This window comes from Thunnus thynnus, chromosome 10 (genome assembly GCF_963924715.1).
Source record: "Thunnus thynnus chromosome 10, fThuThy2.1, whole genome shotgun sequence".
NCBI lineage: Eukaryota > Metazoa > Chordata > Actinopteri > Scombriformes > Scombridae > Thunnus > Thunnus thynnus.
Genome location: NC_089526.1, coordinates 18,045,313 through 18,067,310, shown reverse-complemented (window position 1 = coordinate 18,067,310; position 21,998 = coordinate 18,045,313). Strand labels below are relative to the sequence as shown.

Sequence of the window (21,998 nt, the reverse complement as noted above, 5' to 3'; positions counted from 1 at the left end):
GCGTGTCTCATCCTTTAATAGCTTTATATGCAGCTATCACTGTAACAGCAGATTTTGTCACGAGTGTAATTTCATCAACACACTCACCTCTGGTATTTCCTCTGTCTCCACAGGAAGTCAAAGGATGATACGTGGGTGAGCAACAACACATACTGGGAGCTGAGGAAGGACGTTGGCTTTGGCCACATAGATTTTCCAACACTGTGGTGACCTGAATTGCGGATCACACACACATTTCGACCTGCACAGCCTCCTACTGTGATCCAGGCTGGTTCTGGTGATGCCTGTATTCCAGTCTTACCATCCACATTCAATACTGGTCTTCTTTATTATAGCTCATCAAAGTTATTGCCTTAATAGCAAGTGCTTATCTAAGTTGTGTAAACATGTTTATGCAAGCATATTATGAGAATGTTTCAATTTAGGCAATTTTTGTCCATATTTTCACCTGTTTATGTTACACTGTACAACTTAAACTGAGAAATGGGAAACTACATGGTATAAAGGATGAAAAATCCTTTTCATAACTAGTCTATGCTAGTTTAAAAAGAACTGAAGAACTGGTCACTTTAGCTGCCGTCTTATCATGGACATTCTCTACCTCTGAGATAAACTAGCCTTGATATGCCATTGATTAAGTGTACACATCCGATATTTATTCTGCACCTGCCTGATGCCTTACTGGTTGTACTCATATTAATTAATTTATTTTTTGTTGCATCTGTTTTAAAAAAAAAAGGTATGTTTTGTAAGGAATTCTTAAGAACAAATGAGAATTGTTCACATGATCCTTACTGAACCTTTCTTTGTGTCTCATAATGGTAATTACTGCTTTTTGCTATGACTACGTGAACGACTGTGTAACTATGAGCAGCAGTAGCAAATGTCAAATCCATCCATTTTTCACTTTATCCAATGCACCATTGTCTACCTTGGTCATGGGCTTTGGGACCTGAGTGTCCAAACTATGCTCCATGAGCTCAAATAAAAACTCTGATGCTTTCTTCGTATGGAGTCATTTGTGGCTGTATGTTCAAAACACTGATAGTGATTTCCGCTTACCCTAAATGCTGACTTGTCAGACTGACAGCTGTGTTGTAAATGTTGGTCTAATGTACCAACAGGAAAAAAGAAAAAAACTAAGTCAGCAGTTTTAAGTTTCAAATGTCTAAAGAGGAGGAAGTTATGACACCAGAGCAGCTCCATTCTTCTTGTCAGCACTGTCATTCTGTTTACTGTAGAATATGTGAACCAGAATCATTGAGAAATCCTCATTCATGCCCCCTGTAGATAAACTTTGGAAATAAAAAATCCAAAACGCTTCTCTCTTTTTCCTGAGCCTGGATGGACCTGATGGAGGCCACAAGCTGTTGTTCTATATACTGCAAGTGTTGCTGGAGTTTTGACCTCTTTAGACTTCTTTCCCTTCTCCGTGCACCTTGGAAGTAGGTTAAGTTGTGCCAGAAACCTCTACTCTGCAACCAGAACCGTTGGATTTTGTAATATCCCATAAAAGCTGGAAGATGTCTATCTGAGTAGGTCATGAAAGGTGTTTGACTCTAGTATTGGTGTTAAAAAGAAAAAAACACAAATTTGTTAAACCGTGGGTATGATAATCTTCATCATCTTGGAACAGTCCTTGCAAATTCCTCGCTTGTTCCACAACTGTGCACATTCATTATCTGATAGAATAATTCTGCATGGTGAATTGCACTGTGAGGGTGAAAGTTCACTCGTTAAATTATATAATTTTTGTTAAGGGCCGCAGCTTTTCAGACTCCTCCCATCATGGTCATTTTATGGGTTGGCTTCAGTTAGTGTTTTCCATAAATATGTAGGAAGCTGTCCTGCTTATCTCACATTGTACAGTTTTTATTGTAGCGGTGTACTGTAACACAGGTAATGGTTTAACTTCTTACTGCTTCATGTCACTTCATTAAATTCCTTAAAAGGTAGCAAAGTATTTAACATTTTACTTATTCAAATACCATTTAGCCACTTCACTTATTATTATTATATGATATTATTATTTATGATGTGTTCTATTTCTGACTTCTTATCTATGGTGCTGTATGCTTTGCTGCACACTAACCAAAGTCCAAGGATAATGAAACTAATGAATGAAGTGATGATAAGCCATCATTGATGATGCAATATTAAAAGTAGGGCACCACTTGTGGCCCCCAGAGCTTGTATGTTCTTTACATTTCACTTAACAAAACTGTCAGTGGTTACAAATTAATAATCATCAGGACCTGGAGGTTACTGGGTAAAAATGTATGTTAAAGAATAACATCAGGCTGAAAGTGGTGTTTCACTGCTGTCTCTGGGTGAAGGTTTCAAGCCTGTTTCACCTCTGACCACATCCAGCATCATTAATCATGACTGATCAGAGTGGTTTGCACTGGTCAGAGGTGTGCTTTGTTGCACCTGTAACTACACTCAGCAGTGATGTCACTGGATCCAGGGGTGCACCTGTACGTCACTGCAGCAAGGTGTTGGAGCAAGCATTGGAGGTCAGCAAAAACAAGGGGTATATTAAAGCAAAAAGATAAGGGGTCATTAAAAAGAAAAGAGTCTGTACAGTGTTACATATAATCTCAGAATAAAGTAGTGCTGATGAAAGTGTATCCAGCATGTGTAGAGAATATATGTTACATAAGGTATTTTTGGTAAATCTGAACCAGCCGCTAGATGGCAACAAATAGCCATCAATGGTACAAAGTACAAAGTAATCAGTGAACAAGTGTTTTTATTTTTTTGCTTGACCTACAGTAGGTCTTTGAACCAAGAATGCTGTCCAACTTGATATCTTGACGGTTGATAAAAACTTCCGGTTTGCTGTCACAGATTTCTTTCAAACAACATTTAATCATAGAGGGGGTGATATGTCTGAGGGAGAAATCATTAGTAATGTGGACAAGACATTCACTGATCTTGAATTTCAGCCAGGTGTGTAATTTAGTTGTAACTTGTGCATCCTTTAAGATAACAAAAGCATTAAATGCATACATGATATTACTGTAAAACCAAAGAGCTCCATCTGCAAACCATGTCTGTCTTTATTTTGCAGCTTATTACTTACTGCAAGAGCGCCGGAGCCCCAATTGTGCTGAGGACAAAGAAAAGCGAAAGGGATATTAAAAATATATAAATGTTTATTATTATTATTATTATCACCATCATCATCATTATTATTGTTATGATTATTGTTGATAATGATATTAATATTAATAATCATAATTAATTATTATTGTGTTGTATTATTATCATTGTGGGATGTTCTGACTGTCCCTTCAGTAACACACCCACAGCTTCCTTCAGAGGGCGGAGCGTCTGCGCGTTTTTTGTCTAAAGCAAATCTGCGCTGTGTAGTCGAGACTGGTTTGTGAATTCATTGTCTTCCCTGAGAGTATCGCCGCCAAAGAAAGTTTCTCGTCTGGTTCGCCACTAAAGGACTTCAGAAAAACGGTAACATTATGCAACATCTGCGTTTTTTCACATAATACATTGTGATCTTCCTCTAAAATCAAGCGAACTTCCGATTGCGATCACAACAACAACAACATAAGACAGACAGGTTGCTGATGTCACTATGTGGGATCACCATGTGCAGATAATATATATACAAGAAACCACTCCTTTAAACTTGTTTTTACATGCTGCAAAAGTATAGTAAGTGACAGACGTGTGAATTGTAGCAGTGCAAGGACTATTTAAAGAAAGAAAGAAAGAAAGAAAGAGAAAGAAAGGCATGATGCAAAGATTGCTGAATCAGCAACTGAGCTACACAAGTTTTGAAGTCAGTTTTCAACATGAGGGGTTCGCATATATTCCTCTAAAGACTGATGAAAAACAAGACCTCACTAATTTACCTCCTGGCTTCATTTTCACGCTCACTGCTTTCATCCTGCAGGGAGATGTTTGCCACAGCCACGAGGAACTTTGTGGAGGAGGTGGATCATGGAGGTTTATTGATCCCAGTGTCCAGCCTGAATGACAGCATTGATCTTCTGACAGTGGTGGTGACGCAAAAGCGGTTCTGGTTCTGGCAGAAGCCCAAGCATCTTCGCACTGATTTTAGCCTTAATGATATACTGACAGGAGACACACCTATAAAACCAGGTAAACATCAAACCTCTCTCTAATAGTAAATGCGTTTACTTTAATGTTATTTGTTAAGTATCTACAGTATTAAAGGTTGTGTTGATTTATCCTTTTAAGACCACAGAAAACTTGAATGTTTCCCCCGTCCACAGTTGTCATAGAGACAGACTTCATCAAGTATGACGGGACATATGGTGACAACATTCAGGGAACGATGGATGCAAGTTTCGTCCTCTCCAATGTGACCATAGAGGGAAAAGACTCTTCCAAACTCCAGTCATCCTTCGGCAGTTTGAAGAAAGAGGAAGTGGATGTACAGAAGCTGCTGAGAGACTCTAAAGGAAGGTCAGTTCCCCAAACAAGTCCACTGTCCTGTCTGATAGAGTTTGGATTAAAATGGTTTCAATGAAAAAAAAACATTATTATCTACACAAATATTATCTGACACTCAGTGTATTAAAGATCTGAAAACAATTGGAGTGATCTTTGTCCGACCATAAAGATGTCCGACACAAAACCGGAAGCTTGGTTGAACATTAACACTCACAAGAAAGTTTCAGTTTTGATTTAGGATGAACTTTTTTTATTCATGCCTTATAATTTCAAAATCGATATCAGTTCAAGAAACAATTACTTTACTGAATTCCCAGTTGGTTTTAATTTCATACCTGCAGTGTACTTTTAGAGTCGTAATCAAACTTTCCAAGAATGTTACCAGTGAAACACAACACCAGTGTTTTGTGCTTTTTTTGTTTTAATTAAATGTCCCAGGGTCCTGGACATGTCCCATTCGCTGGTCCAGCAGACAAAGGAGAAACACAGACGGATATTTGGGATCGTAAAGGAGCGTGTTATGACCACTCAGCCCTGTTCGGTCATAGAGGAGGTGCAGCAGGGCGGACAGTGTGGAGGAAGACTGAGCATCTGCAGGCCCAAGAACCCAAAGGTAAATGTAGTGTAAGGCAGCCTTTAGAACTTCAACATGTGCATTCCAGGAGTAACTTAGTGATGAAATTATATAATTTACTTTTTTGGTGTGCCTTCCTTCCCTCAATATGTTTTGGTATTTCCTCTCTCCTCTTAGTCATATCCTGCTTTTCTAAGATTAGTTGAACTAAATTCTGCATGCAACTGTGAGTTATACGAGTAGATGGAGAGGGCTGAGGTGAAAGCAGAGCAACGTGTTTTCATGTCAAGAAGAAGAGGTGAAATTTATGCCATCTTTTATACTGCAAATTCCTGCCCACTGAGGCAACTGTTGGTGGAAAATTAGGTTTCTCTTCCTCCTCCATCTTCCATCTTCTATAATTTGGTTGCCCTCTGTGTTGTTTTCTTTGCAAATCAAAAGTTGTCAGCTACTGTTCATGTCCTAGATACCTCAAATATACAGTGTAAATAATTATAAGGTTGATCGACTAATCGATTCATCAATTGTTGCAGTTCTGCTCATTCTCACATCCCTTGGAATCAAATACACCAGTAAATGGGTTTTTCGAGTATATAATGTATCCGTTTGTTGTCATCCAGCAAAATCCATCCAAAATCCATCCAGTAAAAAATTGTTTCCTTTAAAGGAGACAAAGTTTTATCGTCTGTGTGTCTCACCTGTCTGTTGAAATGTTACCTCTTCTGCAGGTTGCACTCAAGGAGAACGGGAGCCTGAGCAAAGACACTGATGTTACCATGGAGATCCCCACTCATACTACCCTTGCCTATGCCCTCATAGAGCTAGAGGTCAAGCACGATGGACACTATGGTAAGAAATGAAGTCATTAAAAATCATAAATGAACAGGAGCAAGTCTTTCAGTAACATTTCATATTTGGCTATTTTCCACAGAGCTGTGTCTGATGTCAGACACCACTGGGGGCTTTGAAGTAGACGGCCCTGGAATGAAGCCACTGTTGGGTGTGTCCGGAGCTTCAGAAAATAGCTGCATTAGACAAGGTAAATTATTGTTTTCTCCTCGGGTTTTTCCTCTCTGCTGTTGTAAAACATGTTGGTTGTTGCAGTTGATGATGTGTTCAGACATGCATGTTGTTTTCAAGTCACAAGGGGCCATTAGAGATTTGAGGCCATGTCTTATCAGGACGGTGTGGTAACTATAAACATGTGCTTTGACCTATATTATAAGGTCTCTTTACAGTCACCGTAATCAGTTCATAGTAAGCAGTTTAAGTATTGTGTTCAGTTCAAATTCATATTCATTTTTATTGAATTTTAGTCATGACTTAGCCTGTTCCTGCACACTTGGACAAAAAAGGATCATTCGTTGGCCCCAGCAGGCATCAGTTTATTGATTAGGTTTTCATTTGGCAAATATCACAACAGTTTTTCACACATTTTTCCACATACAGTGTAGACCCATTAGATGAAAAATTAAGTTGACAAAGAAGAGAGAGAAATAAGATAAATAAATACATAAATACTGTAGAGCAAGCTCAGGTTTCTGAGTTACTAATAATGATGATAATTCATCCTTTTGCATTAATTTAATATAGTCCAACCATTTCATCCATTTTCTTTCATACAAAAAAATGTTATTTCTTATATTACATTATTTGTTTCATACATCATTTTTCTCCATTATGAAATTATGGACATACTTGTTGCAGCCACTTCTTAGTATTAAATTTCAGAGTAGTTCATCTTAATATTCTCAACAGATACTTTTTTTAGTACAATTGCTCTTGGTAGTCTCCCCTTAAGTACAAAATTACAGTTGATTTAAAAAAAAATGAAAAATGAATGACATACTCAATTTCTTTATGAATACTTAACTGGGCCTGACCAAATGATATGGCTAAAGGAGACGTGATTATCATTCCACCAACATTTTTGTCTTTGGAGCTGAATGATAAAGTGTGCATTTTATTTTTCTATCTGCAGAACTGGAGCAACTGAGTGATCATTTCCAGCTGCTTTCAGCTCTTCCTGCCTCCACAAGGTCCTCCTTACTGCAGCAAATCACAAAAGTAATGGAGGACCAAACGGCTGTCTCTGCACTTCAGAATTTGGTGAGTGGGACAGAGACGTAATGTCAAGGCAGAGGCACTATTATAATGTGGAGTTAGCATTATAAACTTCTCTTGTGCTACGTCAGCTTTAAATCTGGGCCTATTCCTCTGTCTCAGCTGGACCAGATGTGCCTGGATAAGAGTCCTACCCTTGGCGATGTTGTGATGACAGAGTCTCAAAAACAGAACATCCAGGCCATCCTGGGTCTTTTGGAGCAGAAGGTGGATTCAGCTCAGACCAAGCAGTCCACATCTGTCCTCAGCGCTCTTCACCTCATTACCAGTGCCTTGGATGGTGAGAATGCATTGCTCTGTGCAGCCTTTATTACCAATAATATCGCCTCGCTTCAAGTCCTCAATATGTGAAAAAAAATCCTCTATTTAAGGTGTTTTCGTCTTTCTTTGTCTTTCAGAAATGACATATGATTGCCTTGCCGTCTTGGCAATGTGCTGCAGTCCTACAGTGTTAAAGGCTCTGGAGCTACTGGTTAGTAAAGACAGTTTTTACAGAATTTAATTTGAGTATTTTTCAAATTATGCATTGCAGTATTTAACTGCCTGTTCCCTTTCCTTCACACCTTTTCCAGGTGCAGTGTCTAGCTGGAAGCGGAGAGCTGCCAGTGAGCAGCGCGGGTCTGGCAGCACTGACAGAGGACGTCTACGTAAAGGCCGAACATCTTTTCGCCTCCTCGAATGTGTCCCTTAAGAGAGACAGGGACACAGTGAAGACAAAAATAAACCACCAGCCAGGACACCTTCCTCTGGTGGTGTGCATCGCTGTCAGAGGCCTCGCCTCATTGGCCCACTGAAGACACCTTTATATCCACCAGAAACTTGAAATACCACACTGGGATGAGCTAAATGGGATCACACAGTTGAAGTGTTATTTATCAGTGTTTTTACTCTTATTTGATGCGGTTGACCAAACTCTTAAACACTACTGCATGTTGGTGGGGGGTAATCATATAAATGCACTAGTCAATTAATGCTTTAGTCATGCAACTGACAACATCATCGATAATTTGAACAATCAATTTATAGCTCAAGGTCTGTTTGTACTGTTGGCTGAACAAAACAATCATTTTGAAGATATCAGCTTTTTTATCATTGACCTAGAGACTATTTGATAATAAAACATATTATTTGCTACAGCCCTGAAATATAGTTTTATGGTCACACTGAATACAGATTAATGTGCACAATCTTTAACTTTTTAAATAGAATGTATTATGTATGTAGCTTGGCTCCTGTTGGTGGCATCAATAAACACACTAATTTGAATATTATATTAAAATATTTGTGTCCGGATGAAAATAAATGAAAAAGATTCCATGACAGGCTGCCAACAAGTTAAGAACTTACCATCTTGAATAATTGTATCACAGACTTTAATTTATTGTATGTGCCCTGCCTTAAAGAAGCCTTTGAAAACAAACACTAATCATTTCTTTTATTTAGGCTTGCAGCTCTAGAGGCCCATTTACTCCTTCTTGCTTTACATTCTTCATCTGTAACAGCTGTTCAGCTCACTGCCTGTTAACTACTGTTATATCTTATGTGGAACACTCACACACAAACCATAGCAATAACCTCATTTGTAAACTTGTTTTTTATGTTCCAACTACAGACCTCATTCTGAACAACTTGAGCTAACTGGTTTTTATTTTCAAACTTTTCATGCAACTGTTATGAATGTGCCTTTAATTGTGGAGCGTTATTTCAATTATATTATAAACTTGTCTGGTTTAAACTGTTTTGACTTGCTATATTTTATCTGTATCTTCTGTGTATGTTTTTTCTTTTTTTTTTGCAAAGGAATTAACATTTTTCCCTCCCAGTTTGCAGCTTTGCAAAGTAACTCAGCCAAAAGAAAACGGCAAAACCAAAGCAGATCATTAGAAAACACCAGTTATTTATTTGACATCTGAAAATACATCTTTTCTGAAATATTGTAAAATATACCTTTTTATAAGTAAATATGAACTTTATTTAAAACAGTTACGTTTTAGTAATATCACATCAAAAGGGATGGTTCACTGAGATGCAGTACCCTGTTTTAAGAGTCCTGTGGAAAGTTTTTTTTCTGTCTTCCAAAAAAAAAAAAACACAGCACCATATCAACTGCTCTAACAGTCAGATATACTTACATGATCCAAATGTCTGACAACAAATCAACATAATTAATGTAATGTCTCTTGTGCTTAAAAGACAAATAATGGATAAACACTACAGTATTATTTTTCTTCCTGTTCAACATCACACTGACTGGCATGACATTTTCCATTCATGAGGTTGAACTCTAAAGACGCCAGGCCATGAACGTAGCCTTGAGGAGGAAAAAGGACTTGGAAAACATATGACACTATTCTACATGAATGATCACCTATTTGTAGTGAAAGAAAATGAGATGACATACTGGAGGCATGTGCACTGTAAACCGTAACACTGAGGTATCATCCTTATCAATGAGAAAGCCCTCATCTTTGTAGAATAAATACGCTTTACCTATCTTACATACAGATGTAAAATTAACATAACAGGAGATGGCAAAAATTGTTTTTGCTTTTATTAAAACATCCTGACACAAATGCCAATGTCATTTCTTCCAATCCATTTGAATAAGAAGTTATTTAAAAAATATTTTGCCAATAAATAAGTACACTTCCTGTGTGTTGTGAGTTGCATAGTGTGCTAAAGGGCATCTGGCAATTCAGATCAAGGTGACTCTGATGCAGCTTTGTGCGAATTCACACAGGGCTTGATGTCCAACACTTTGTCCGTGTGTGCAGTGCAGTGTTGAATCCTCCGTCCCTTCAGGTGTCCCCTTTCATCCCAGGCCTAGCAGCTTGGTCAGCCATGTCTGTCCAGTTGGAGGGGGGGTGGGAAGTAGGACATCAGTAGACCCAGCTGACTGGAACCCACTGTGGCTCTATGAGTAATCGCTCTACCGCCTCCTGCAGCTTGTCAAAGGCCTTGTCCAGATTGTCATTGACAATAGTCAGGTCAAAGTAGTGGCTGTACGCCCGACGGATCCTTGCGCTCTCATCCACAGTCTTCTTCAAATCGTTCTCCTGTTACGAAGGACATTGTTATACCTATGTATGAGTATCATTATTTACAAGAATGTAAGAACCTTGAATAAAAACTTACTGTGAGTAGTTTGGTAGTAAGTCCAGCATCTACCACAGCTTTGTGCATAGCTCTTAATGTGTCCAGTTCAGGAGCAGCAATAAACACCACAAATGGCATGAACTCAGCAGTCTTTAACACTTTCAGGGCCTGGATAGAAACACATCAATGCCACAAACATCACCAAAGCTGTAAGGAAATCTATTTAATAGTGTGAGAGTGTGTGCCTTAAACTGACCTGAGGGTTGACGTCTAGGATGCAGGTACGGCCTGTATCCACCACTTCATGGATAGAGTCGATCTTGGTGCCATAAAGGTTGCCGTCATACTCGCCGTGCTCCAAGTAACGGCTCTCCTTGATGTCCTTCTCCATCTCCGCCCGTGTCACAAAACAGTAGTTCTGGCCATCTCTTTCCTCTTCCCTGGGACTGCGTGACGTAACTGGAGGAAAGAGAACGTGTTAAATGTACCCTGGCAGGAAACCTTTAAGTTACGACAACGAGATTTCCTCATCTGCCTGTCTCGCACACTCACAGGGTACAGTGGTTCCGTATTGCAGAGGGTTAATGACGATAAGTCTGTTCTTCAGGCTTCGCCTCCCAACTCCCTGGGCTCCAATCAGAATGAGCGTTTTCCTCTGGAACGGCGGCATCTTGGCTACCTCCTCATAGATCTGCAGCTCGTAACGGTCAAATTCTGTTCAAGGAGATACACAGGCTGGATGAGTACCATGATATGTATGCATTTATGCTTCCAGACTGCAAACTTTTCACAAAATCTCTTGTATGAAGGGAAATTAGAGCCAGTGGTGGTACGTACCTGCATTCTTTGCAGTGAGGTACATCATTTTTTTCTTCTTTTTCTTTGTAGTTCGAGTACCACAGAGCATTCCTGAGCCATATACAAGAAGCGTCAGTTCACCACACGGTGGTGCTAAGGGCAAGGTTTTCTGACTATTTTGATTCCTTAACTTGTGTGAACATGATTTGTACTGACCTGTACCAGAAGTATCCCCGTCTCTTCTCACAAAAGCTTTCCTCTTTTCCTCCAAGAACTGACTGGGGATGAGCCCGGTGGCTCCACCAACAACATGACATGCCTAGAAGGAAATTAGAGTAGGTGTAGCTGAGAAATGATTGGTTTGAATATTTCACACGTAGCGAGAATAACTTCCCCCTCGTCTCTGGCAGCCTCTTCCAGTTTTCACCAGTCAATATTTCCACCCCTCCCTCTCCTCAATTAGCTGTGTAGCTGAAGTCAAAGCAGCTCCTGTGTTACTCACCTGCCACCAGTTGGGGTCCTCCTTGTTAACAACATGAAGGATGTCTCCCTTGTGGAAGGCCAGGCCTGCCTCTTTACAGGGGATCAAGTTGTCTGTGGCCGGGTTATAGTTGAAGTGTGGCTTCAGATAAACCTATAGGGTGTGAACAAGATATCAGAGCATATAAAACAGGAGTGAGAAATGCCTTTAATCCCAATTAAGGTGTATATAGTATTGTCACATTGACTTGATAATGTTAGTATCAAATGTAACAATTTCTATTGTATTTTTTATCCTGGTTTGCAAATACTGCGTTTATCACCAGTATAAACTAATAATGTGTTTTACAGCTCTTAAATTTTTATGATGTTACATAACTACAATTTGTCCACTCCCTGTGTACTCTTAGACAGCAGGCTGAATGAGGTGGATGAACATAGACCAGATGTAACTTAAAAAATGTCTCATGTTTAAAGTAATCCTACTGACAGATTCATCATGTAGGTATGACTTTTTACCACCCCGGCCCCTCATTCGCAAGTTAAACACAAAGATAACCAAACAGTAGAATGAGATCATTCGATCCTTCCCCGGCACAAAGGTCAGTGTCTGACATAACCCTGCATACTGCTCCTCGGTGTCAGCTGCTGTGTGTGTGCCTGTTACAGTAAGAAGGAGAGGGGGTGCTCCAGTGAACAGAGTGGTGTATGTCCCAGATAGCGTGAGGGGTGTTATTAATAAACCCTCCCTGGTCTCAATTTTCAGAAGCTTGGCATTCTAAGATCACACAGGCCAGGCAGCTCACACCCAATCCCTGACAGGTACAGTATGGCTCCATGACAGCCTTACAACGCATAGCCCACCAGCACATAACCATCAACATAACTCTATTCCTGTGCACTTAAAGCACTGATGTTAAGATTTCAATCAAAAGGGTTCATCAAGAAACGTTTCCTACAGGTGAAAAAGTTTGATGGGAAAACAGAAAATGAAGCCTCTTCCTCACCTGTGGAGGTGCTGGTGTGTCTCTGTAGCTGGGCAGGACCTTGAGTGTGATGCTTCCACTACAGTCCCTCAGCAGCTCCTGGAGTTCATTGGGGTCGCTACCGACCTCGCGACCGTTCACCTCACGGATTATGTCTCCCGTGTGCAGCATGCCCTGCCTGTCAATCGAGCTGCCGTGCAGGATCCGAGCGATCACCATCTCTCCCCGCTCCACACGGAACGTCACTCCCTGAAAGAGAGTAAGAGTCATTCAGTATCAAACATCCGCACTTCATAAATCACAGGGAAGGCCTATGGTCTGTCTGTCTGGTTGCTGTGAAGGAACACACTCACGCGGAGTTGCTATGTAAAACTGAGTCGACCTGTTCATACAGACGGTCAATAAAAAGGAGGACACATGGAAGGCACTTTATAGTCAAACAGGAGTGCCGCATGTTTCCTCTACACAGCTGTGGTTGATATAAATGCCTGGCTAAACTTACCAGTGGTTCCCAGGCTTTCTTCTGGATGCCAATCATCCTGACAGCATCAGCTGGCATGAGCGGACTCGTCAACATGGCATTGCTGTTCTCAGCAGTGTGGGGCATTTCATAGCACTTTGCAGCCACTTTGTCATGAGCCTCTATCAAAGACTGAGAGGGTGAGAGAGAGAGAAATGCAGACAGAAATAAGGCAAAGTCTGGCTTACAATAAAAAAAACACTAGTAGTGACCTGCACTGCCAAAAGCATTTAGTGTATTAACATGAAAGAATGAAGACATAAATCACTTTGCTCCAAGCCTCCAACCACAAACAAAAAGGTACTTTTATGCCACTGACAGAAGACAAATTGGATAAACAGAGAAGATAAATCAATCTTGTTCTTACCCCAGCAGCCAGAATAAACAGTTAGCATTGGTCAGAGACTAAAACTGCATCAGCAAATCTGAAGATTTACTGAAACTGAGGGTGTCACAGTCTTCTCCCCCTCACTTTACCCACACAACTAAGCCTGCCATTGGCTCAAGGAAATACACCCCCACCCTCCCATGCCGGAGCTTGTAAGTGGTCGAGAATATAAGCTGCCTGACGGGCGCTTCAGAGAAAATTAGACAGTGGTTGGTGTAAAAAGCTCTGACGTCCATTCCTACAAGAGCAGAACACAAGCTAGACCTTTCATTCTGCATGTCCATTCATCCCTATTAAACTTAGTAACCGTGGTGTGCAAGTATAAAAGAGGAATAAAGCCTAATCTACCTTAAAGTGAGGCTCCTGGAGGATTTTGGCAAGCTCGGCAGCGGCAGCATCTTTTTCTGGCAGGTTGTTGAGGGAATCCAGGATCTCTGTGACCAGCTGAACATTATCGTCTCGCACGGCTTGTAACTTCACTTCCTCAAGACGCTCATGGGCCTACACACACACATACAAAAAATATTATATAAAATATATATTACATCAGGCTGTTTGTTGAAAGATATTTGCACAGCCCCAGTAAGATGAAAATCTTTTTTTGTTTTTTCAACTTAACAATGGGGAAAAATTAAGTTACAAATAACATTTAATGGTGATTACAAACCCTGGATCCTTTTTTTTCCTTTTTTTTTTTATCTTTGAGCATGTAACTGTTGATTTTTTACTGTGTTCAAAGTGGATAAAACAACAATGAAAGTGCAGGGCAGATACAACACATTCACTAACTTTGTTTATGAGCATGTGTATGATAAATCACAATGACAAAGTCAATATTCATGGGTTTTTTTTTTTCATTCTCACAGCACAATCTGTTGTGGGCATATCTTTTTCTGGCTACTTCAAGTTGCACCAGTAAGTATTCATAAAAATTGATAAATCAAACTGTTTTTGTCCCACCCAGTTTCCTTGCTGTCCGTTTGGCTGGAATTTATTCATTTTGGTGAATCCGGAAATTGTTTGACAGCTCGAATGGCCTTCACAGGCTACACTGAGCACAGGGTGGACTTCTGAAAAGTTATTTTTTCGGATTATGACCCACCCCCACATTAATTAAAAAAAAACACAACACCTCATTGTCAGACGTGTTCCTGTGGTGTTCATGCAGAGTTTACATGGATTAGTTTAGTTTCTCATACCTTGAAAATTTGAGATTGCTTGTTTTGACCTCCACTGGATTATAGTATTTTTATATGAGCATAGAAAAGGCTATTAACCCACCACCCACTTGTGCTAGGCGGAGAGGAAAAAAAAAATCTTATTAACCCTCCTCTGCACTGCATTCCACAAAAATCACTGATGGGTGCAGATTGCAAGTGGCAGACAGATTACAGAGAGGTAGTTAAACAGGATGGACATCCGAAAGTAATTTTATGTTGATTTTCATGATAAAGTACATTTCTAGAGAATTGAGGAACTATTGTGCTATATTAGAGGAGCTGAAGAGCCTACTGCATTCCTCAATTCATACTTGACTCAACATTTGCTCCGTGTAGTAACATTACATGGAACAAATGTTGTTGTGTCCAAACATTGTGTGTCAAATTCAGTAGTAAGACAACATACAAGAGGTTCTGTTTGATAAAATGCTGCACCAGAAACTACATACAGGCCAATCTACCTAGAAGAAAATGTAATATCTTAGGCAAGCAGTGCTCCGTTTGTTAGAAATGAGGACAAGAGCTTGCCTTTGTGACAGGTTTTCTATAGAAATCATTCTATTTATAGATATGGTATTTAAATGTGATGACCTCAATCTGCGTTGGAGATTTTTTTTTCTGGATAATGTTATGTAAGACATTTGTTCATCACAGTGTCAACTTTTATTAGCTATGTGAGAAATGGATTTAACTGGTGTCAAAAGGGATGTTTTCTGTCGGCTCAAGCTTGAGCAAAGACTTCTGTTCTTTTTTAAGTGAGTATATGAAAACCACAGGAGACCTGCTGTGCCACTCTGCAGACAGAAAATCTAATGCTTGTTTCTCTCTTCTAATGACAAGCAGATTCATCATACCTCCCACTGGCAACAGGATATTTCCTGCAAGTAATTTAACCTTGACTCCTGAACAGTGGGCACACTGCTTGTTTGTCCTGTTTTAGGCCGATCTCTCATTATTTCTCCCTCAGACCCACATAAAATAAGCATTTAACCACCAGCAAGTATGATGTACTGACAGGAAGCGTTAATGGTCATCTTGGAAGTGTGGTGGCGTCTATAACACCTATATTTCCTCTGGCACACTGTGACATTGGCTCCTCTTCTCAATTATAGCTAGAGCTTGATGAGCAGCTAATGAGATTATGCTAAGTGTGTGTGTGTGTGTGCCACAGAGCCCTGAAGTAAACAGCAGTCGTAGGAGTGAGTGTGTGCGTTACCTTGGCGAGGGAGCGGACGATAGGACTCTCCATGATGCCTCTGAGGAAGATGAGGTCAATATCTTTGGCTCCTGTGCCTGATGGCAGGTCTTTAAGGTTGTCCAGTACCTGCTGCATGGCTGAAAAGAAGAAAATACACACCAAGAAATGTAAAATGCCAACCACTGCTGTCTTTTCTTCTGCGGGCAGACATGTTTGCGTCAAACAAAGCTCATTGCCAGTAATAAAGAGAATCATTAAAATTCAAAAGCCAATGAAAACGCTGAAAACAAAACAATGTGACTATAATAAGAGCTTACAAGGCAAGAACAACGAGTGGACAGTCAATCAATGGACCAATTCACAGAGAACATCCCTAATTTCCATTGCAGCAGCAACAAGCAAGCAGAATCACAAAGGAACTGTTCTACTAACAGATCTGCCTTGTACTGGCTGAGAGCACACAGCAAGAAACTGAAGCCAAAATGACGAGTTTTGCATGAAAAGGCTGAAACATACAGCTAGTAGGTTGATTAAGCAGCCAACTAAATACAAAAGCAAAATTAAATGTTTACTGTAACTATGTGGCCATTTATTTAGTCAGGTAACTTAAATAAATACATCCATTCTTACTCTTAGATTTTTAAAAGAATGAGCAGTGCATTTGTCTTTGCCTTTTTTCAGAACGTTCAAAAATAGAAGTGGACAGCAGATACAGTACCAGCTATTGTGCACATGCATCACATTTTACATTTTTTTTGTTTTTTTTTTTCCCTGTATGTGGTTATCAGATTTTACAAGGTTCAAACTTATGACATGAGAGACAAACTTCAGAGGCAGCAGACAAACCCACACAACTGTTTCTGGGCAGCGGGCACAGTATCAATCAAGTGATAATAAAATGTCAAATTTCGCACACAACATTGGGACAGTCCCTGTGCAGAGGACTAGTTAGGACTTCGACAGCTTACCTGAGCCAGACTTTGCATTGGCCACAGTCATGTTTTTTTTGTCCTCAGCTCAGGATGGTGAAACTCTCTAAACACGGTCAAAAGCCGCCCAACTGCCCGCTTACAGACACCAGAGCAACTGGATGGCTGGAGAAGGTAGGAAACCCACTTAAGTCAGTATACTGTCTACTAAGTTCACCAGACAAGCCAGGTCATGAAATGATTCAGAGATTGAGATAAAGACAGCACAGACAACATTTGTTTGTCTCTGTGTTTTATGCACATGTTAGCACAGAGAGCACTTATGAATTAAGGGAATCACAAAGAGGGCTATTGAACGACAAAGGATGAGTCTTCCCATCCTTCTGGCTAAAGGTTGTGCCAGTCACACACAGAGAGGCCCCAGGGGACTCTTTGTACAAACATACTCTCCAAACAGAGTGAGGCAAAAACAGCCCTGCCTATGCCTTCGTAGGTAGTTGGACAAACATAAGTAAGGGTTTTTTGAGCAGGGGCTGCCCCATTTAACTCTAAATTGTGAACTGTTTAAACATCATAAATGCAACATTGTACTCCATCCACATACTGTCAACAAAGAAATCAAAAAGGCAGGTAATGATGCAGAGCTGAAGGAAACATGAAAAAACTCACCTACAAGCTGTTTTCAAATCATCTGTGCAGCACTCCGACACGGAGCCCCACTTTTTCTACAAAACACTCATCTGGTAACTCTGACCTACAGAGAGAATTGGGGAGGGGGGGGGGATCACATTATTCTAATTATTTGGTGAATTTGTCCCAGACAATCACTCATGCACAGTACAGCCTAAAACCTCTCCTGAGAATTGATAAAAGCAGCTCATGCTGGTAAGTAGCTTTCTCTGACCCTAAGGGTGCCTTCAATGCCCAGATTTCTTCTGTTCATTCAGTAGTATTGTAATGCAGCCATTCTGATTGGCCAGGTCAATCACATGACCAGTGTCCGTTTCAAAAGGCTGATTAGTCAGTCAGATAAAGCTCAGCGAGAGTCGACTGCGGAGTAATAATTGTATTATGCGGACTTTGTCGTATTAGTGACTTCAAGATGCCTTTAATTTGTATAAGACAAATTTTGTGGCTGAATTAACATGAAGATTGTTGTAGTGGTTATCATCTGTGGTTCTTACTGTTTTGCAGCTGCCCAAAATGGTCTTGTGTTGCACTATACACAGCGTCGTACATGTGTAAAAACATGCATTTGCATGGTTTTCAGCTATTTGTGCATTGTGTGTCCATATTCTTCACTTTTAAATAAGCTACATGGCTTCTAGATCACTGAAGTGCTATCATTTTCAGTACAATGTCCCTGCTAAGAGTAATTGTTGTTGTTAAACGTTACCACTGTAGCAAGTATATTCTAAAAACTCCTTTCAAAACCATAAAAACACCTTTACAACCATAACACGTTTTAGAGTAGGTTACAATTCTCACTTTAAAACCTCAAACAAGACCAAAAATAAAGATTTATAGATGCTAAACTTACAATAGTGTTAAAATGCACATTAAGAGTCTGCACACACATCCAAACCGAAGCGGGCAGGTGCTGAGCCGAATGTGAGCAACAAGTCAAAAACACAAAGAAATAGCTCGCACACTGCAGGGCTCCAATGTCCACCAGGATTTATTGCACCAAGGTGACCTTGAGCACATGAAGAGCAGGTGTGCTGCTCTGCAATAAATTCTGGTGGACATTGGAGCCCTGCAGTGTGCGAGCTATTTCTTTGTTTTTTGAAGTGTTAAAATGCACTAAATAGTGAATGGAGTTGTCCTTTTAAGTGAATTAAAAACTGAGCAGGATGGACACGCCATTGAAAAAAAGCATCTGGCTGTAATTTGGACTGAATCGTTTGTCTTATATTTGAGAAAAAAATGTAAATGTGGCTCCAGTCTAAAGAGATGCTCTTTGGTAGAGCTAACTGCAAGGCTACAAGATGTATCAACATCTCTGACCAGGGTTTTTACTTCACTAAAACAACTGAACAAGAAAAAGCAGCCTGTACTCTCCCACCCCTTATACCCTATACCTAAGGCTGGGTGATATGGACAAAATCAAATATCACAATATTTTTGACCAAATACCTTGATATCGATATTGCGACAATATTGTAGAAATGACTATTGGTGCTTTCACAAAATATTTACACAAAATCTAAGACGATATCTAGTCTCTCATATTGCCCAGCCCCACCTATACCCCTTGGCTGCAAATAGAAAAAGAAAATAAAATATAAAAGTATATTAAAAAAAAAACACAACAACAAAGTAGGGGTGGGCGATATGGCCCTGAAATAACATCGCAATATTTCAGGGTATTTCTGAGATAATGATATTCTTGACAATATGACAAAATACTGCTCGTGAGATTTTTGACTCAACCAGGTGTTTCTGCTTGAGGTCGTGAAATGAGAATGTTGTATTGCCCCCTTTTATTGTTACAGTCTTCTTGCACTTCTTACATATTATCGTGGTTTGTTGATCTTTTATAAACAAAATCACTTCCACACTACTTTTGGAACTAACTCCTCCACTATGGCGCCAGTAGCAATGTGACTTTCGCTTTCAGTCATGCCCGCTGTTGCTCTGCGTAACAGTATAATGTCATTATGTCAAAAAGGCGGAATATTGCCATTATCACGATATGAATTTTTAAATATCATATTAAAATTATACTGATATTATCCTGAACAATACGATATGGCAAACCCCTACAACAAAGTAAATAAAATAAAGGCGAACATTATGTTATAGTATGGAGAAGTGAACAGAGGGGCCTTTAGAACAGTGGTTCTCAAACTCTTTCACATCAAGAACCCTTAAACTGACACAAATTAGCCCATAGACCCTGATTCGATAAGATTTTGTCCCAGCATCCTCCATCTGATAAGACTTTTGCTTTTGGATGTTTAATTTCAGAAAATGTATGAAACCCATAACCAAAATAGTCATAAATTCTGTCATTGTGTTACTTATAGACGGAATTATAGTGAAAATAAGCTATTTCTCTTTTTGCTGGAGACCCCTTGGAACACCCTCAAGGACCCCTGAGGGTCCCCGGACCCCTCTTTGAGAACCACAGCTTTAGAATGTGGAACTAGGCTTCCAGGTTTCAAAGTAGAAATGAGGAAGTTTTTATAATATAGAAGCCAGAAACCATAATAAACTATATGTCTTTCAATACTGCATAATAAGCACCCACTTTGAGCTAATTCCCCCGTTGCTCATAAATGAGAGGCCAGTCTTGATGAACGGGGCGCAGCTGAGACTAACAGCTTGTTGAGGTAACGTTACACCGCTTCTACTCGACACATGAAGAGCAGCCGGGGGAGCTGAACGCTAACGCTAGGTGCTCATGGTGGCAGATAAGTTCACAACTAACTAGTAGTTCTTATGTCAAGGAAGGAATAAAATAACTTACAATAGAGCTAAGTCAAAACCAGCCTCTTCCAGAAACATGTGGCTTGATGTGGTTAAAATTTGCTTTGTAGGTACACGCACTGGGCACGTGTAACCGTTAACCATTTCCAATGTGAAGCAACTAAGCTAAAATAATGGATACCCGTTGGTTGCTAATTAGCAGCGGTAACCACATATTGTTTAGCGTTAATCCACAACAACCAGATATGATTTCAGGTATCTTATTAGCGTTAATTCCACTAATGGCCGCCCTGTGCCAACTTGGTGCTAGCCGTTGCTAGTTGTTTCTCGTGTGTAAGCACGTTAAGCACCGCTAATGATTGCTAGCAAACACTAGCGTGCGGCTACACGTGTAGTAAAAATATATGTTTCAGATTGGCAACAAACAAGCGAAATTAAAGTAAAAAAATGTCTTTGCTTGTTAATGTTCTCTCGCGATGTGTTGTAGTAGTAGCGACTTACAGTTGGCTGTAAACCCAGTCATACAGTAGCTAACTTAGTGGCTAACAGTGATATCATGTGGCTCAAACTAGGTAGCTAACAGTCAGAAGGTCCCGTGGCGAGACCGTTGCTTCAGTGTCTGATCAAATGAATGACAGATACTTTACCTGATTGTTCTATGTACGATCCAGTCACACTGTCATGCTGCCCTTCATTGCAGAATTTCGCAATTCGCAGGTTACTTGCGCAATAGTTAGTTGTTAGTGCATTTCCAGTGTGCCTGCCTGCGCCCCTTCCCTCAGTTCTCCGTCCAGACAGCCAGTGCTGTGCTAATGACATCCAATGCCGTTCAAGTTATATCTAGCCCATTGAATGTTGCACAACCCACCATTAAAGTTTACATTAGAATAAATGAGCTGTTAGTTGAGAAAAGGTATGTGTGTTTGTGTGTGTGTGCACAGGTGATTCACCTGTTTGTTTACCCATCAAATTTAATTACCCCTAAACATAAACTCTGTGATGCTGTTTTTTATTTTATACTATACACACTGACAGTTATTTGGCCAGGTAATTGTACAAATTGTCCACTGAAATCCACCACAAATTAAAATTTACAACAGCTATTTGAGTGTAGTGTACCTGTAATAACTTTGACTTCTTCTGGCAAAATTCATGTTTGATATCAGCAGCAAAATATTCAAGAATTCAGCTTTAAGGATACACTTACCCCATGAGAAAGATATACTCTAGATCTTTGTACCATTAATGTTGCCTGTAATATACTGTACCCACATCTGGCTATACATAATATCATTTATGCCACCCATCAGCAGGTCACCATAAAGCATCAAGCAGTATCCCATTCACCAAAACTGGTCATTCAGCCACACTGAAGCTGCTTTATAGAGAATAAGAGTTGCCAGCTTGCACAGTTACAGGATTAAGCAAATTATCAGTTAGTTAACCAAATTATCAGTGTTACGTGATTCACTTTTGATGTATCCAGGTCACTTGATAGGATTACTGTTAATCTGTTTTCAGGCAGAGTGCAGGTTCATCTCAGCAGGCTTGATATAACAAGAGAAATTAATGTAACTGGTTTAGTCAACTTACAATTAATTTCTGTTTTACTCCCCCAACCCAAACATAGCAGTACACATGAACTATATGGTATTTGCTCCACTTGAAACAGCCTTTCATGATTAGATGTCTGTTCGCCAGTAGAGAGTGCTGTTTAGTTAACGACACAGTACATTACTAGACTGTAGTATCCACACTAGGTAGCACTACTTGGTGGTCACCATGCAAAGTCAGCCAGAGAGGTACACATCAA

General features: G+C 39.9%; 3 protein-coding genes across 10 annotated transcripts in view; 2 read left to right on the top strand and 1 right to left on the bottom strand.

Annotated features, from left to right (window-relative positions):
• osbpl3b (oxysterol binding protein-like 3b) overlaps nt 1-1,007 on the top strand; it is a 39,715-nt gene extending 38,708 nt beyond the window's left edge. For all 3 annotated transcript variants that reach the window (XM_067601727.1, XM_067601726.1, XM_067601725.1), the window contains one exon: nt 114-1,007. In XM_067601727.1, coding sequence (XP_067457828.1) covers nt 114-210 — 97 coding nt within the window. In that variant the 3' untranslated portion in view covers nt 211-1,007. The remainder of the gene's footprint in view (nt 1-113) is intronic.
• Nucleotides 1,008-3,316: 2,309 nt separating this feature from the next.
• On the top strand, nt 3,317-9,272 carry gsdmeb (gasdermin Eb). Its single transcript, XM_067601716.1, has 10 exons — nt 3,317-3,471; nt 3,917-4,125; nt 4,260-4,452; nt 4,879-5,053; nt 5,743-5,863; nt 5,946-6,053; nt 6,996-7,123; nt 7,241-7,418; nt 7,537-7,610; nt 7,711-9,272. The coding sequence occupies exons 2-10, from the start codon at nt 3,921-3,923 to the stop codon at nt 7,930-7,932; spliced, it is 1,404 nt and encodes a 467-aa protein (XP_067457817.1). The 5' UTR covers nt 3,317-3,471; nt 3,917-3,920; the 3' UTR covers nt 7,933-9,272.
• On the bottom strand, nt 9,016-21,922 carry pals2a (protein associated with LIN7 2, MAGUK p55 family member a). Of its 6 annotated transcripts, none has more exons than XM_067601708.1 (14): nt 20,833-20,972; nt 17,423-17,507; nt 16,793-16,918; nt 15,843-15,961; nt 13,755-13,907; nt 13,001-13,150; nt 12,520-12,747; nt 11,535-11,666; nt 11,249-11,351; nt 11,072-11,143; nt 10,787-10,948; nt 10,491-10,693; nt 10,274-10,402; nt 9,016-10,194 (listed from the first exon to the last, which is right to left on the bottom strand). In XM_067601708.1, the coding sequence occupies exons 3-14, from the start codon at nt 16,821-16,823 to the stop codon at nt 10,018-10,020; spliced, it is 1,659 nt and encodes a 552-aa protein (XP_067457809.1). In that variant the 5' UTR covers nt 16,824-16,918; nt 17,423-17,507; nt 20,833-20,972; the 3' UTR covers nt 9,016-10,017. The 6 variants fall into 6 exon arrangements, with proteins under 6 accessions (XP_067457809.1, XP_067457810.1, XP_067457811.1 ...); XM_067601709.1 differs by lacking the exon at nt 20,833-20,972 and adding an exon at nt 20,687-20,805; XM_067601710.1 differs by lacking the exon at nt 20,833-20,972 and adding an exon at nt 20,226-20,661.
• Between the last annotated feature and the right edge of the window lie 76 nt (nt 21,923-21,998).